Raw genomic sequence first — 17426 nt, 5'->3', positions numbered from 1 at the left:
CCAACTCTCCACTGCAGAAAAGACAGCCGGAATCCCTCCTCCCAACATCTCTGCCAGTTTATTTCTCTCAAATTCCTATATTCCAGCCAGACCAGAGAACACTCCCTCCCTTCTCCTAAGACCTTGGTACTTTTTTGTTCCCATGTACTTGTTCACTCTGAATTGTTCACCCCCTGCCTGAATTCCTTCCCTCTTATCCAACTACCAAATCCTCTCATCCTTCAGAGCCCATTTCCAGCACCGCCTCTTCTAGGGAATCCTTCCCAGATGGGCACTCTTCATTCCCTCTGAGTTTTCAAAGAACTTTTTTTTTTTTTGTAAATTTTATTGAAGTATAGTTGATTTACAACATTGTGTTAATTTCTGCTATACAGCAAAGTGACTCAGTTATACACATATATATATTCTTTTTCATATTCTTTTCCATTATGGTTTGTCACAGGATATATATATATTTTAATTTATTTATTTTTGGCTGCATTGGGTCTTCATTGCTGTGCGTGGCCTTTCTCTAGTTGCGGAGAGTGGGGGCTACTCTTCGTTGCGGTGCGTGGGCTTCTCATTGCGGTGGCTTCTCGTTGCGGAGCATGCTCTAGAGCACAGGCTCAGTAGTTGTGGCACATGGGCTCAGGAGTTGTGGCTCACGAGCTCTAGAGTGCAGGCTCAGTAGTTGTGGCACACGGGCTTAGTTGCTCTGCGGCATGTGGGATCTTCCTGGAGCAGGGCTCGAACCCGTATTCCCTGCATTGGCAGGTGGATTCTTTTTTTTTTTAAATAAATTTATTTATTTATTTTTGGCTGTGTTGGGTCTTCGTTTCTGTGCGAAGGCTTTCTCCAGTTGTGGCGAGCGGGGGCCACTCTTCATCGTGGTGCACGGGCCTCTCACTGTTGTGGCCTCTCCCGTTGCGGAGCACAGGCTCCGGACGCGCAGGCCCAGTGGCCACAGCTCACGGGCCCAGCCGCTCTGCGGCATGTGAGATCCTCCCGGACCGGGGCACGAACCCATGCCCCCGGCATCGGCAGGCGGACTCTCAACCACTGCGCCACCAGGGAAGCCCCCTACTTTTAGTTTTTTGAGGAACTGTTTTCCATAGTGGCTGCACCAATTTACATTCCCACAAACAGTGTAAGAGGGTTCCTTTTTCTCCATACCCTCTTTAGCATTTATTCGTAGACTTTTTAATGATGGCCATTCTGACTGGTGTGAGGTGGTACCTCATTGTACTTTTGATTTGCATTTCTCTAATAACTAACGATGTTGAGCAACACTGCATGTGCCTATTGGCTATCTGTATGTCTTGGGAGAACTTTTTGTGTCTCTGTTACACGTGACTACATCTGATTTTCTGTCTGTTATCTGAATGGCCTCTATATCTCCTATTCACGATTAGTCAAACTCCTCAAGATCAGGAATTATATATTTCCCACAGCTCCTAGAGTAGGGACAGCACAGAATAGGCACTCAACAAAATGAAATGAATTGAAATGGGGTCGACTGAAACGTACCCCCTCTGCTGGCCAACTGCTGGTACTGAAGACAGCGTCAGGGCAGAAACAGGCCAAAATGTCAGGCTGCTCCGGGTCCTGTACTTAAGCAGCCCCAAGACTCTGGGAGAAGGAGCAGTGTTAACAAAATTTACTATTATCAAGAGATTATCTCTGACCAAGGAGCCGACCACCTTGAGGACAAGGACTATGCCCAAGTCAACTCTGACTCCTCAATGCCTAGATGAAAAGCCCAGCACAGAACAAACACCCAATAAATATTTATGGAGTCAGGGAATTTCCTGGCAGTCCAGTGGTTAGGACTCGGCGCTTTCACTACTGAGGGCCCAGGTTCGATCCCCGGTCAGGGAACTAGCATCCTACAAGCCGCGCGGCACGGCCAAAAAAAAAAAATTTTATGGAATCAAAGGGCATGCTAATGAGTAAATGCCAAAACTGATCTGTGATTAGAGAGCTTTTGAGAAACAACCGTGTAAAAAAATTAATAATAACCATTCTAAAAATGGCTGTGTATCTATCACACAGCAGCCAGGCACAGTGCTAAGTGCTTTACATACATCATTTCCAACACTTACAAGAGCCCTATGAAGAAGGTAGTATTATTCCCATTTCACAGATAAGGACACTGAAATATCAGCTGGGATTCCAACCTCAGTGAGACCAGTACCTCAGAATCTGGGTCACCTGATACAGCCCCTGAGCAACATTGCTGAGAGCACAATCTTCTATTTCAACCAATCTCTGTGCCTGTGCAGAAGTGAATGCTCCCAGGACTTCCCTGGTGGTCCAGTGGCTAAGACTTCATGCACCCAATGCAGGGGCCCGGGTTCGATCCCCGGTCAGGGAACTGGATCCCACATGCCGCAACTGAGAGTTCGCATGCCGCAACTAAAGATCCCGCGTGCCACGATGAAGATCCCACGTGCCGCAACTAAGACCCGGCGCAGCCAAACAAATAAATAAATATTTAAAAATACATAAATAAATCAAAGGAAGAAGTGAATGCTCCCTACCCATTACCTCTCAGAGCTGAAGTTGGAGGCTGTAACAATCACATCATCCTTGCTCTGCACCAACACAGGGATCTTGCGGCAGCCGGGTGACTTCAGCAGGCGCTGTAACAGCTTCAAGGTTTCTTAAAGGGTAAAATGGAACAAAATTAGGGGAACATAGCCTTCTCTTTGGCCAGGCTTCTAGGGCAAGACAGGTCCACTCATCACTGATGCAAGCAGGAGACAAATAGATGGACAGTGTTAAATGCCATAATGCCTGGAGAAGCAAAAGGAGGATCAAAACTTTGGGCGGGTAAGTGCTTGCTAGAGTAGAAGGAGAGTACAGATGGGGACTGCCTGCTAAGGTTGTAAGTCTGAAACCTGTCAGGTTTCTCCAGAGTCTCCAGAAGACCTGCATCCTATAAGCAAGTGATTTGGGGTCCACCAGAAGGACAATGTTGTTCTTAGAATGCCCTGCTTCCTGGAAAAAAAGTTCATCTGACAAAAGGATCTCTAGGACATTTAGACACCTGTAGAAGTCCTTATGAGGCCCTCCAAAAGGATATGTCTTCACTTCTCTTCCACTATCTTTAGCAACGGGGGAGAGATGCATGAAAGCCTAGTCTTGCAACACTGTTTTGAAACCTTTGGTGGTAAAAGGTAATCAGACTCTCTGCCCAAATGTCTCCATGTATGTCCAGCTTAGATGGTAAAACCCAACCCCTTCTGCCTGGAACCATCTGAAAAGAGATGCCAGATTAGGGATTTCAGGGACCTTGAATTTGTAACCAGAAGGAACAATGAGCAGGAGATAACTCTAAGCTCTGCTCAGACCAAGAGGCAAACAGGGAGAAAGCAAAAGATTCTGGGTTGATGGACATTCAGGCCAAGGTCTAAGCACAATACAAGGAAACAGAAAATTCCGGGTAGCAGATCACCAAGGAGCCACAGTGCGTGACTGCCCCAAACAGAGAGACTGCTACTGGCTGTTGGCTTCACTTACCTTGCAGGATGTTGGCAGGACACATGTCAATCTTGGTGACCACCACAAAGACAGGCACATTGAGTGCCAATGCCAAGCCCAGGTGCTCCTTTGTCATCCCCACGATGCCAGCATTGCTGCCCACCTGCCCCGACACAGAAAGAACTGTCAGGACAAGGGAGACAGAGATTGCTGCTGGGTGGGCACAGGGGCTCAAAGAAGGCTGAGGTAAGAGAGAACTCCCATCTCTGAGGCCAGCATCAGAACAGGACACAGGGGGCACAAGTCTTAGGCCAGAAACAAAATGGCTGTAGATGAAAGCTGGGCTGGGCACAGATTGCTTTAACCTCCAATTTAACAGTGTGGGCTATCAAAATCTGAGGAGACTTCGAAACAATAAAAAAGACAAACTCAGTCTGGGAAAACAAAGTCACCAAAGTGGATTCAGTTTAACATCCCTGGCCCCCAGTTACCCCATCTATAAAATGGGGGATAATAATATTCACTTTAGAGGGTCACTTAGGTTTAAATGACCAAACATATGTCAAAGGTCCAGCACACAACTAGCACGAATTAGGTATTCAAGCAATGGCAGGGACTTCCCTGGTGGCGCAGTGGTTGGGAATCTGTCTGACAATGCAAGGGACACGGGTTCGAGCCCTGGTCCAGAAAGATCCCACATACCGCAGAGTGGCTAGGCCCCGGTGCCACAACTACTGAGCCTGTGCTCTGGAGCCCGCGAGCCACAACTACTGAGGCCTGTGCACCTAGAGCTCGTGCTCCGCAACAAGAGAGGCCACCGCAATGAGAAGCCCATGCACCGTGACAAAGAGTACTGCCCATGTGCAGCAGTAAAGACACAGTGCAGCCAAATAAATAAATATAAATAAATTTATTTTTTAAAAAAAGCAATGGCAGCTGTTACTACTGTTACCATTCCTTCCTGTAACAATGAATGTTTTAAAATATCATCATAAAGGCTGGTTAAATAAATTAGAGACATGCACAAGTGTGCGATACAAAAGAAAGAGGAAACTCTTAACTGATGTGGGGTAATCTCTAAGATATGTTTTAATGGGAAAGAGCAAGGTGGTATACAGCATGCTATCACAAAGAGTGGTGATTGGATCACCATTTGAAAAAAGCAGCTGGAAGACATTTGGGGGAACATCTGAGATAACATAAATACTTTTAGACTAGATATTGTATGATATTAGGGAACTCTTGTTCGTCTTCTTGGTTGCAATAACAGTAGGAAGCTGTGTGCTAAAGTATTTTAGGAGCTGTGTGCTGAAGTATTTGGGGTGAAGAGTCACAGTGTCTATAATATAATCTACTTTCAAATGATTCAGCCAAAAAACCAACCAACCAAAAAAACAAAAACAAACAAAAAGAAAACAAAAACCATACACACACAGAAAAACTCCACATATGCATCTATCACATGTACAGATAAATATGGCAAAATGTTAATGATTGTTGACTCCGAGTGGTGGGTTTATGGTATTCCTTGTACTATTCTTTCAACTTTTCTGAATGTCTGAAATTGGAGGGAGAGAATATACACATATATGCTGGGTGATTACAAAATATCTCTAGAGGATACATAAGAAACTGGAAGTACTGGTTGCCTGTGGAGGAAACAACACAGGCGGAAGAGAGGCTTTAAGTCCTTTGGTACCTTTTAATTTTTGTACCATATGAATGTATTACTTACTAAAACAAAATAAAATTAAAATTAAAATCGCCAAGACATATTTATACAGGGCTTTATACATTCCAGAGGGACTTCCCTGGTGATCCAGTGGTAAAGTCCCCTTCCAAGGCAGGGAACGCAGGTTCGATCCCTCATTGGGAAACTAAGATCCCACATGCCGCGAGGTAACTAAGCCCGCGTGCCACAACTACTGAGCCTGTGCGCCTCAACTAGACAGCCCACGTGCTGCAAACTACAGAGCCCATGCACTCTGGAACCCGTGCACCACAACTAGAGAGAGAAAACACACACACTACAACTAGAGAGAAGCCTGCATGCTGCAAAGAAGCACCAGCGCGCCGCAGCAAAAGATCCTGCGTGCTGCAACTAAGACCCACCACAGCCAAAAATAATAAATAAATAAATAAAATAAATATACATTCCAGTGTCTTCAAGCGATGCTCTCATTTGATCATTACGATTCCCAGGTGAGCTACCACCTCACCAGCACAGATGTCCCACGCATGTTCCCTTTTCCTACACCGAGACACCTCCACCATTTCCCTCCTAATTCTTCCCATTCCCTCCAACCACCTTTCCTAACCAACCCAGACCTGCTTTTGTTCTTCCCAAGCAGGATAACAGAATGATCTCTCTCTCTGTTGTCTATATTTTCAAGGTTTTTTTGTTTTTGTTTTTCTGGAAATTGATTGCCATGGAACAATAATGAAATATTTCATTGTTTTCCACAGAAATTTTTAGTATTTAGCTCATGGCCTAAAAGTCAGATAATACGTATCATTTCGTCTGGGGTGAAGATATGTCTGTTAATTGACCTTGATCACTGTAGCTCAGTTAGAAAAACGCTCATGTTAAACTGATTTCTACACCCTTCTTAATCTCAACCCAACAACTGCCCCAAATACACCCTATGGCTCTTCCTTCGAAACCCTTTTGTAGAGCGGCTTTCCCCAGCCAGTCAAGGTGGTAAGGGCCCCTTGCAACGTTCAAAGATATGGGAGATAAAACCACAATGAGATTGCAAGAACCTCGGGCAGAGAGCTGACAAGAGTGTTCATACATATGCTCTGCCTCTCTTTACTCTCTGGTCTGGGGAGAATTTGCCTGGAAACCTCTGTTTGTGGGGCAACTTGATCAAGTTTGCTCTGAACAGATGTTGGCATTTACTACACTTATTAATACAGACAGCTGGAGGAACTGGGAAATGGGGAGGGGTTTTAAGAAGGATTTTTGCCAAAGGAAAACTCGCTCGCTCGCACTCTCTGTGAAAGCTGTGAAGTTGTGACCAAGGCCGTGGGCCTCACAGACTCCTACTCTCTGGCCAGGAAGATCAAAGGGGCCCAAATGCGAGCTTCGAAACATGATCCAGCCCAGAAGCCTCTGCTCCCTTCCCCTTTCAGTTCACCTACATGATGAGCTGCTTAAAAATCTATTTCCCACGAGACTGTAAGCTCTATGGGAGCTCGGGACACCCTCTTCACTGCTCTGTCTTCAGGCCTGGCACAGTGATAGGCATGCAGAAGCTTCTCAGCAAATAGCTGTGGGACTGGTTGACACTGGTTCCAGGCTTCAGAAGAGGCCACCTCTCAGGCCCCTCAACGGCTATCTGCACTCTCCCCCATTTCCTTCCCAGGCCGCCCCATCTCTGAGGGTGCTGCCTGGTATCATCTCAAAGTAGCCCAACTCCAGGAGGAAACACTTCTGAAGGTAATAAGAGATGCCCCAGGAGAAACCCTCCCTTACCCCTCTCCGAAAAATAAGAGAGGTCTGCAAATGGCACCTTGGTTTCAGCTTAGAGGACCTCCTCCTGGCCTAAGCTAGGAGAAGGATCACGGTACGCTCCTTGAGAAGGCTGGGCACCCCTGCAAAACTTGTCGTTCTTACCCAATTTCAAAGCCCTGAACCAAAAGGCCCTGTCTCAGAACAATGTCAAACACCTGCATATCACCACAGCCCCGGAGCCCAGCTGCAGCCCCCGCTCCTCGGCAGCACCCCACTTACCATGAGCATGCAGAAGTCGGGTAAATGGCCGGTCATGCCGAAGACCGTGGTCTTCAGGTACTTCTCATGGCCGGCCAAGTCGATGAACGTAATCACCTTAGTGGATTTCTCACAGATCCTTGTCCACTCCAGGCTGCCACCATGGCTGTCTGGCTTGTTTACCACATTGCCTTCACTGTCAAAGCCCAGAATGTCGTTGCCCACACTGCTGGTGCGACCAGATTCAATCTCGTGTTTGTGGCGGAAGAGTTTCTGGCGGGCGAAGCCTCGGCCATTGTCCAGCTCCCCGTGGGTCAGGACCCCCAGAAGCGTGCTTTTGCCGGCATCCACGTTGCCTACTACCGCTACCCTGTGTGAACACAAACCCATACGTTTGTGTGAGAGTTGGTGAGTGAGTGAAGTGGACCTCCGCAACTGGATCCATAAGGACAGGCTTGCCCCTGAGCCTCTCCAGCTCTCTGCCCCTTCTATTCATGGATGAGCACATTAGGAATGCTCTTGGAGCTGTATCCAGGGAGTAGAAAGTTACTCAGGAGGAACTGAGTTCCCACCACAATGACTTTCTCCCTTAACTTCCACTAGCTTTCCCAAAGCTGCCAGACAGAAGCCCTAAAGCCAAGAGAGGTACAAAATGCTCTCCTCCGTTACCCTGGTTTCAAGCCTCCCGGCCTGATGGGAAAGCAAATGCAGCCCACAAAATGGCCACAGAACATATGGTTGGCCTCTCTCCCACTCTCTCCAAATGGAAATATTTAGGGATGAGGGAGTGCAGAAACAGAGAATGGAGCTATCGGTGTCTCTGGACACTCTTTCCATGCCTCAGGAAGCGAAAGGGTGTACCCGACACGCCAGGTGTCAAAGGCTCAATCACTGTTCTGTGTGAAGCCCTAGACCCCAGGGTCATGCTTCAGGGGACCTGGAACTGTTCTGAAGCCTCCTCACCTGACTTCCAGGAAGTCATTGTCTCCTACTCGTTTCCGGACCAGGTAATCACGCACACGGCCCCCAGCTTCTTGACGTTCCCGGAGGAGGATGACATCGGCCTCTATTTGTTCTGCCATGCTCTTCACCGTGGCATAGGAGGCCTCCATGTCAGCTTCACTCAGCCCGTACTCAGTCCCATCTGGTGACAAGGGCCCAGACGTCAGCCTGCCATCAAGTCTGCCAGTCAGCCACCCCTCACAAGGTCCCACCCTGGGCACTGACGAACATGGCTCTCTCTACCAGATACTTCAAAAATTTGCGCACAAGTAAAGTTAATAAATAATAGGCTTCTCCATTAAGCAGGGCATTCATTAATTCATTCAACAGTAATCACAGAGACTCTCCTAGGTTTTATGCCAAGTCTCAGGCCGGGTACTGGGAATACAGGTGCCCTTAGCGAGCTCACAGCCCAGCGGGGAGAGACAGGAAATTAATTAATTGCAATACAGCTTGAGTGCTTTACTACAGAGCTGTACAAAGAGAATGTAAAGCACGAGCAACTAGCATTGCCTGGGGAAGCTGAGGACAGCTTTGCAGGGAGCTGACTCCAAGCTGCGTCTCCAAACATGAAAAATGGGCCTGCGGAGAAAGGAGGAAAGACATCCTAGGCAGCAGAGCAAAGCACGGAGCACGGCAGATCATGGCACGTTCAGGGACCAGTAAGCAGCTCGGCGCGTTGGGGAGCAGGGTGTCAAGTGGCAGGAGACCACATGAGAGGCAGAAACAGTTAGGCAGACGAACATCACACAGCAGCAAAACACATATGTACCAGGGTGGGAAGCCTTGGTGTTACACAGGGGAGTAACAAGATCAGATCACTGTGGGACAGAAAGATCTCTTGAGCAGCAGTGTAAAGTGAGCGCTGGCAAGCGAGAGACCAGAAACGGGGAGCCCAGTTAGGAAGTAATTCTAATAATCCAGGCAAGAGATAATGACAGGAGACAAAGGAAAATGGAGAGAGAATTTAAGAATGAGTTTAGGGACAGATTTTTAACAGAGGTGGCTCAGGTGAAATGTCCAGCAAGTAGCTGGAAAAAATGAGTCTCAGCTTAGGGTGAGGAAGGACGGACCAATCAACCACTAATTTCTTGAATGCCTACTGTATGACAGTCCCGGTCAGGTACTGTCCACATGGTGCCATATTTCATTCCCACAGTAGAATGACAGCTCCTCCAGCTGTCTCCTGGGAGCACCCCTCTCCTTCCCTGGGCTCATGTGCCCAACCTCTTTTCTTTTCTGCCTCCAAAGACCTTGCAGCACCTTCTCTCACCCCCTTCCACTTCTCCCCCTACAAACAAGCTCAAGGCTTTCCTAAACTAAAGGAGACCCAACCCCTCTTCCCTTGCCCCAGCTTATCTACCGAGCTACCATCTCCTCCAAGCATCTCCAGAGTAATGGACACTTGTTGACTTTATTTCCTCACCCACCTTCTCACTGATCTGATGACTATGGAAAAAACTGGTTTTCAAGTCATCAGTGGCGTTCTGCCCACTCATCCAATGCCCTTTCCTCGACCCCGTCACAGTCAACACTGCTGGCAACAGTCCCTTTGTTTACTGAGGCACTTCATTCCCGCCTGGCTTGCCTAGAGCCCAAACTCTTCTGATTCACCTCCTGGCCCTCTGGGTCTTCCTTCTGTCTCCTCTGCAGGCTATTCCTGCTGCTGTCCCCAGATGCCGTCTTTTTCAGTAGTCAGTCAGTGGCCTTCTTCTCTATCCTTGAAACATTCCCCTTGGCCTTCTCATTCTATGGGTTCAACTGTCATTCTGAAAACTATGAAAACATTCATATCTAGTCATTCTTCCCAGAGCTCCATCCACACCCTTTTTAAACAACAGCACAAAAACTAACACCATTAATGAAGCATTTTAGTCCTCCCCGCAACCCCATTAGTTAGGCATTACTGTTCCCATTTAATAGTGGGGAAACAGAACCTAGAGGTCTCTGTGCTGAGAGGGAGCAGAGGGGCCGTGTGAGCCTGGGTCTTCTGATTCCAAACCTAGAGGCTTTTCCTCTGGCAAGGGCTCCTCTTAGTGCCAGACCAGTTCCTCCTCTTGCCTTACCTATTTCTAATGACACCACTATCCTTCCAGTCACCCCAGCTTAACACTCATCACTCCAGTCCTGCCCCTTTCCTTGTCCCTGCTCTCCTCTTTTTGCCAATCCAATGCCACCAGCCTGATTTAGGCCATTATTCTACCTGAATCGCCACAAGAGATCCTTAACTGGTCTTAGCAAATCCAGTCTGTTTCTGCCAACCCATCCTGCATAGACATACAAGCTCAAGGTCCTAAAGAATGCACAGCTCTGACGTTGTCACTTCCGAGTCAAAGCCTTGGAAGGGCTCCCCAGGCCCAGCAGCGCTCAGTTCCAATTCCTTAGAGGCTTCCATCCCCCTCCCCCGCCCTCCCCTTCTAAGCTTTGTTCCAGTGCAGGTGGCCAAGTCACCATCCCTCCATGTCTCTGCACTCTTCTAGCTCTATACCTTTGCTCATGTATTTCCTGCCCTAGAAAGCCAATCAGCGTATCTCCACTTGTCAAAATCCTACCTCCACTTGTCAAAATCCTACCCATTCTGCTCCCTTATGAAGTTTACCATATGGAATAGAGTTTTGGATGTGTGTCTTCCCCTGCTATACACAAGCATCTCGAGGACAAGGGCCATATCTCAAACATTCCTGGACGCTCCATGGGGGTGCCTTTCCTATACCAACTCCTCAAACGTTTGTAAAATGCAAAACAAATGAACAAAGAGGATGCAGTTGAGCCAAGGAGTTTCTTTTTCTTTTTCTTTTTTTGGCTGCGCCGCATGGCACGCAGGATCTTAGTTCCCCAACCAGGGATCGAACCCATGCCCCCTGCAGTGGAAGCACAGAGTCTTAACCACTGGGCCTCCAGGGAAGTCCTGCAAGGAGTTTCTAAATGCATGGCCAACTGCGCTCTGGAAATATTCTGGGTTAGAGAAGGTCTCGGAAGCATCCCTAAGAGAAGGCCAGCTAACCCTGCCACTCTTGCCAGACCCCCAAATTCTATCCAACCTTTCCTGCTTCTGGTACAATGAGAAGCTCTCAGATCCTACCCCACACCAGCAGGCAATCACCAGTGTCACCTCATCCATCCAGGGCTCCCAGAAATGCACCCAGTCACATTACCCTTCTCCAGCACGCTCTATACTCCTCACTCTGTAGGAGTGGAAACAAAGGCCAAGGAGAAAAGCCGCAGAGGTCCAATTACTAAAGGCCACATATTCAGCCATGCAGGAACATAATCAGATCTCAGTCCTGCCACTGACTTACCTTTCTTATATGTACTCTCCTGCTCAACATAATGCAAAGGCTCCCCAAAATTTTAGGATAAAAGTCTAAACGCTTTGGTATGGCATTCAAAGACCCTCAGATCTGGGCCCTGACTACCTGTCCAGTCTCCCCTCCTGACACTCCCAACCTCACATTCTACATTTCCTACTTTACTGAATCACTCCTGGTCCACCAAATACTCCACACTCATCAATGCCTCCATGCCTCTGTGCTTGTGGCTTTCTCTGCTCACTCACTACTGTCTCCACTCACCTAGAAAACTCCTACTCAAGCTTTAGAATTCACTGAAGGGGCACCTCCTCCTTTGGAAAGACTTTTAAGTCTTTTCTGACCCTCCCACAAAGATGTAACACTCCTCCCATGCTCCCTAAACTCTTAATGCAGTACCTGGGTCTTAGAAAGTCACGGTTTAATATGTGAAGAATGAACAAGGCTCTTTTTGAAAGAAATCTCATGGTAAATCATCTATAACCTGGAACCCTTAAAAAATTACTACTGCAACTATTAATACTAGCTAACATTTATATAGTGCTTACTATATGCCAAGTGTTAATCTTCACCATGCCACCATGGACTAGATTCTATTATTATCCCCATTTTAAGACAAGGAAAAGAATCAGGCAAACTTAGACCCACCAGGTTCCAGACCCTGAACTAACTGCTAGGTCACATTGCCTCCTTTTAAAGTATCAACCGTAACTTAAGAATGTATACTTAGGGACTTCCCTGGTGGTCCAGTGGTTAAGACTCTGTGCTTCCAACGCAAGGGGTGTGGGTTCAATCTCTGGTCAGGGAACTAAGATCCCACGTGCTGCACGGCGTGGCCAAAAAAAATAATAATAATAAGAGAAAAAAAGAATGTATACTTAAAGAGCACATTCCTCCACCCTGCTTCGAATTTTTTTAAAGTCTAATTTATCCCTACAAAACTTGCCTCAGGTTGTGGGGGCAGTGGTGGTACCATCCGCCCGATTTTATAGATGAAGGAAGCGTCAAACAGAGGGCAAGCACCAAGCACACACAGAAAGTCAGGGATCAAGCTGACCCAGGGGGCCTCGCATCTCTTTTAGTCTTCTGCTTGATCTTCAACTTGTTTAATTACAATCTCTTTCTGCCCCTAAAGAATTCCAGCAGGAAGGAGTCACTATGACTCTAATAGCATCCAACTGGTAGATGCAAAGATAATGCTTGGGTGTGTAAAATACGTGTTAATGAATGTTTGCCATCTTGTTATGCTGTGCCACAGGAGGGTTAATTAACTATAAGCCACCAAGGTATGGTAAAGTTCAGTAAGAGTCCACATTAAAGAATAAGCAAAGAGTAGGGGCTTTAAGAATCTGGGTCTGCAAAGAACAGTCCCAACACTTGTCAGAACTGATCTAGATGTGGTTTCTTCAATTCTATAAGCTGGAAGTGACCTTTGAGTGGTTCATCCTATTACAGGAGGCCAGGTGTGCACCTGACCCCAAAGCTTTCAAAAGCCTACCAATGATCCCCCTAGTCACCAAATGGAATGGCCTTTTCTGAACCTGACTCTCCCTGCTGTCTCTGTAACACTTGACAATGCTGGCCAACTCCCTCTCTTTCTTTCTTTTCTTTCTTTCTTTCTTTTTTTGCGGTAAGCGGGCCTCTCACTGTTGTGGCCTCTCCCGTTGCGGAGCACAGGCTCCGGACACGCAGGCTCAGCGGCCATGGCTCACGGGCCATGTGGGATCTTCCCGGACCGGGGCACGAACCCGTGTCCCCTGCATCGGCAGGCAGACTCTCAACTACTGCGCCACCAGGGAAGCCCCTCCCTCTCTTTCTTGACAGAACCTCTTGGTTTGCCTATCTCTCTGACCATGCCTTCTTTAAGGTGGTAACACCTAAAACTGGGGAGGTGGCAGTAAATACAGAAAGGAAAGGATAGATATGAGAAACATTTCAAAGGAAGGCAGAGCAATATTTGGAGATCAAACCCTTCTTCCTTGTGTCATTCTTGCAGCATTTCCAAATATTGTTTTCTACTGAGGTTAACTATGTATATGCCATCTCTCCTTCTTGGGACAGAGACCAGATTTTAAGTATCTAAAAGTGCTTTGCAACAGTATCAAGACCTTCTAAGATACTTAATAGATATCTGTCAAATAGTTCAAGACAGATTTTGAGACTTCCTCCATCTTAGACTCAAACTACAAAAGAATTATTACCTGCCTTTACAAAACGTACATTCAGCAAAGAGAACTAGTCCCTTAATGATGCATCGAGGCCTACTTAGGCTTCTTGTAAAGATGACAGAGATAAGATCTGGTACAGGCTAAATTCATAATTATTAAACAAGTCCAGCTGCCATTTCAGCAAAGATAATGTCTTAATGAAGATGAGAGTAAGCAGGCTTTGTATTGAGGATATAAAGTAGGAATGACCAGGGGGAAAAAAGCCCAGGATATAATCTGGGATTCTGTCATGGGGGCTGCCTTCCTCTAAAACAATGGGCCCCATTACAATGGAATAAGGGGCTGGGAGGACAATAACAAGTCCCTTCCAGAATAGCAACAAGCCTACATGTCTGATGGGATCTCACAGGGAGAAAAGAGGACCTCTGTTATCACAGCTATCCCCACCGAATGGTCAGTATGGTCCAGGGCAAGGCAGCCTTGCTGAAGAGAGGAATTCTGGATGTCCTTTCCTTGCTGACATCAAGAAGTATCACAGGGGTTCTCTGCTAAGCAGGCAATAAGTAGCAATGGGATCTGCAAATCAGGCTTGGAGGGGAAGACTTAGAGCTGCCTAGGGAAGGCTTAATTCTAGACCTAACTGTGACTTACTCTATCACCTCGGACAAGAAGTTTCCTTGCTTTGTGCTTCATCTCCTCTTATGCAAATGTAGGGTACTGGCGGTAGAAAAGCAGCATCTGTAAAACCGCTTGGAAAGTGAATTTTTAAAAAAGTAAAGTGAAAGGAAAACTATGCTCACCTGATCCCTGCCCAATGACATATATGGTCTCTCCGCATCCCTCGTCCATCCTCTCCCACATTTGCCGAAGTAGGCTGTCATACTGCTCTGATGTAGGGCTCACTAGAACCAGCTAGAAGAGAAACCAACAGCCTTAGGACCACACTTACTAGAAGAACACCACAGCCAAAGCAGATCAAGAGCCTGACCAAAGACCCTGACTGAACCCCACAGCATCCTGATCTAAAAGAGCTGGGCAGCCCTCTCATGCCCTCTCTGCCTCTCCTTAAATAGCCTTTGAGCCCAAGGCCTTATGAGAGTTGAGTTATATGAAGTACTGAAATGAGTATGTCTGAACCACAACCCACAGAAAAGAGGGTGTGAGCAGCCTGCCTCCTGCTGCTTAACGGGAGGGGCAGGATCCACAATGACTGAGAATCTGGCATTGTAGGTAGAAATTAAATGAGTAGTGCTTTACACCTACATGCCAAAGTCTTCTACCTGCAGCTTGCAACTCACAGAGATCTCCATCCAAGGCCAATGGTTCCCATAATAACATAAGAAGTCTGTTCCAACTTGCCTTGGCTATCTCGATTATTTAGGAATTGGCAGTAAAAACTGCTGCAAGACTCATCTTTATCAACAAAACACATTACCCCTAAGATGGGTATTAGCACCGTCATTTTGTGAATTTCTGCCAATAACATTAAAATATCAACCACTTATCTGAGGAGGCCATTTACCAACAGGCATGTCAGATCCCATTCTCTAACCACTCATGTGTGACCTTGGACAAAGAACTTAACCTCTGAGTCTCAGTTTTTTAATCTACAAAATGGAGATACTACTACCTACATCCTAAGGCCACTGTAAAGACCAAATAAGATAACATGTAAAGCATCCAGTCCACAGCTCAATAAGTGGTAATTAATTTTCTTCACCCAATCATCCTAGAAAAATCTTCCTGGATGAAACTAGCCACCGCAGTTCACTAACTGCTTCTCCTTTTGGAAGCTCTCAGAGCCTTATGTCCATCCCCACATTTAATTGTAGCAAGTATATAAACTTATAGCTTCTAATCTTTTCCTCAGGAATCAATCTGTTCAACCCCTCTATTCTCTCCCTTCACATCAGTTTTTCTTTTCAATATCATCAGTATTAATCTACATATAGCTTCTCAACTTTAAAATACTGAGAAGGACTTCCCCAGCTACGTGATGAAGGAACACTTCCCTATCCTGGAACATTAAATAAGTCGGTCAGGAAGTAGAGGTACTGCTCTCTGCAACTCTGCCCTGCAATTTCCCACTGCTTTCAGGCTTCTTCAGCACCTTGGCCATGAATTGACATCTAGCTCATCTGCTTGAGTCAAGTGTATCTCTTGCAATTTCCTAAGTTGACTCCTCAGAGCTTCTGCTTTGAACCTGGGTGCTGGGACGTGTGCATCGTGTCCCATTACCTCACACATTTCCCCTGACCATCCTCTCTGAACTTGGCCAGCCTCGTTATGGCATTAGAGGCACCAGACAGGACCACTGTGACAAGGTGCAGTACCGGCTTCTAAGTGCTCAGCAGAGACTAGAGGGAGAGATCAATTAGCTGCAAGGTAAAGTTCTCTCCTGTTTGGACCAAGTTTCATGCAATTTTGCCACCACAGACTAGAAAGTCACAAATGTTTTCAAAAGTCGTTAAACTTCTCTACCGTAAGTACTCAACAACAGGTAGGAGGCGGTATCGGTGCTCTATCCTGCGTCAGCTGCTACTTAATCTGCACAGCGAATTATCAGTTTATTCAGTTCACTTCAAACATTTACTGAGTAGTATGTAACCGGCAGTATAGTAGGTTTCTTACATACAGTTCTCGTTTTTACAATGCATCTGTACTAAAAAGATGATGGAGCCAGAGAACTGAGAGGTTAAGAAACTTTCCCAAGGTCACAGAGCCTTTTTAACTGGCAGGGCAGGAAAGGGAACCCAGCCCTGTCTGACCCCCAAGTTGGCATTCTTTCCTTTAGCAATGTTAGGCACCTTCGAAACACCAGTCCCAAATTATACTTAATTTTTTATTCCTCCCACCCCCAACGCCAAGCAGAAGATGAGCCCTTAAATCCTGCCCACCTTCTCAAGAGCTCAGAAGACACGACTTAAATCGTCCTTCATTATTCCAGTCAAACAACATAAAGTCCCACTCCCAGAATGGCGAAATGATGGGTCACTGCCCATCTTTCACTTCTGTTTTGGGTGGGTTTGTAAAGTAGACATTCTTCAGACGTCCTTCTCCCGGACTGAGCGACTACTTAATGTTTCCTCTCCCAACACCAGGAAGAGCCGCAGCTGACTCCCTGCTCCCCCCTCGGACTACATGATCCTCCCGCGCGCCCTGCCCAAGCCACCTCCGACCCTAGGCTGCCGTGGACAGTCCACGGGGAGAGCCACTCTCGATCACAGGGGAGGCGGCACCGCGTGGGGACGACCACTGCGCGAGTAGCTGCCGGCGTCCGGCGCCCGCGTTCCACGTGGCGGAGGCGAGGGGTTGTGATATCGGCGGGAGCCGGACGGCGGGAGGCCGGGTGGGCGCCGCCGGGGAAGGACAGCGGTGCGGCCGGCCGCCGGAGCCGCCCCTCACCGGGGAGCCCGCCGCGCGTCCAGCACTTACAGGTGGGTGGGCTCGACCCCTCCTGCCCCCGCCGTCGCCCCGGAGACTGCGCGGCCCCACCACCCGGTACCCCTCGGTGCCCGGACGGTCCCCTCAGCGCCGGCGCCGGCGCCCGGGCCTACCTTGCTGGTGAGGTCCAGCTCCGGTTCGCCGTTGAGCGCCTCGCCGTCCTCGCTGCAGTCCGAGTCGAAGCCGCCGTGGAGCCGGGCGGCAGCCGCCGCGGCCCTTGCCGCCCCCGGAGAGCTGGGCTCGGGGGCGAACATAGAGGCAGGGACCGGCGAGTCCATCGGGAAGCGACTCCGCTCCGCCGCCATCTTTAATAACTTAGGCTAATTC

The 17426-nt window shown here is 47.7% G+C and overlaps 1 protein-coding gene across 4 annotated transcripts in view; it reads right to left on the bottom strand.

The window, feature by feature from the left end:
* GTPBP1 (GTP binding protein 1) overlaps window positions 1–17426 on the bottom strand; it is a 27799-nt gene extending 10373 nt beyond the window's left edge. For 3 of the 4 annotated variants that reach the window (XM_029204235.1, XM_029204237.1, XM_029204236.1), the window contains exons 1-6: window positions 17213–17410; window positions 14456–14567; window positions 8141–8321; window positions 7199–7547; window positions 3502–3625; window positions 2527–2641 (exon numbers count right to left, since the gene is read on the bottom strand). In XM_029204235.1, coding sequence (XP_029060068.1) covers window positions 2527–2641; window positions 3502–3625; window positions 7199–7547; window positions 8141–8321; window positions 14456–14567; window positions 17213–17404 — 1073 coding nt within the window. In that variant the 5' untranslated portion in view covers window positions 17405–17410. Of the gene's footprint in view, window positions 1–2526; window positions 2642–3501; window positions 3626–7198; window positions 7548–8140; window positions 8322–14455; window positions 14568–17212 lie in introns of all 4 variants that reach the window. The other variant, XM_029204234.1, reaches the window with a different exon arrangement.

This window comes from Monodon monoceros, unplaced genomic scaffold (assembly GCF_005190385.1).
Source record: "Monodon monoceros isolate NGI ecotype Baffin Bay Population unplaced genomic scaffold, NGI_Narwhal_1 Super_Scaffold_6, whole genome shotgun sequence".
Taxonomy (NCBI): domain Eukaryota; kingdom Metazoa; phylum Chordata; class Mammalia; order Artiodactyla; family Monodontidae; genus Monodon; species Monodon monoceros.
The sequence above is the reverse complement of the archived record's forward strand: the minus strand, read 5'-3'. Positions and strand labels throughout refer to the sequence as shown.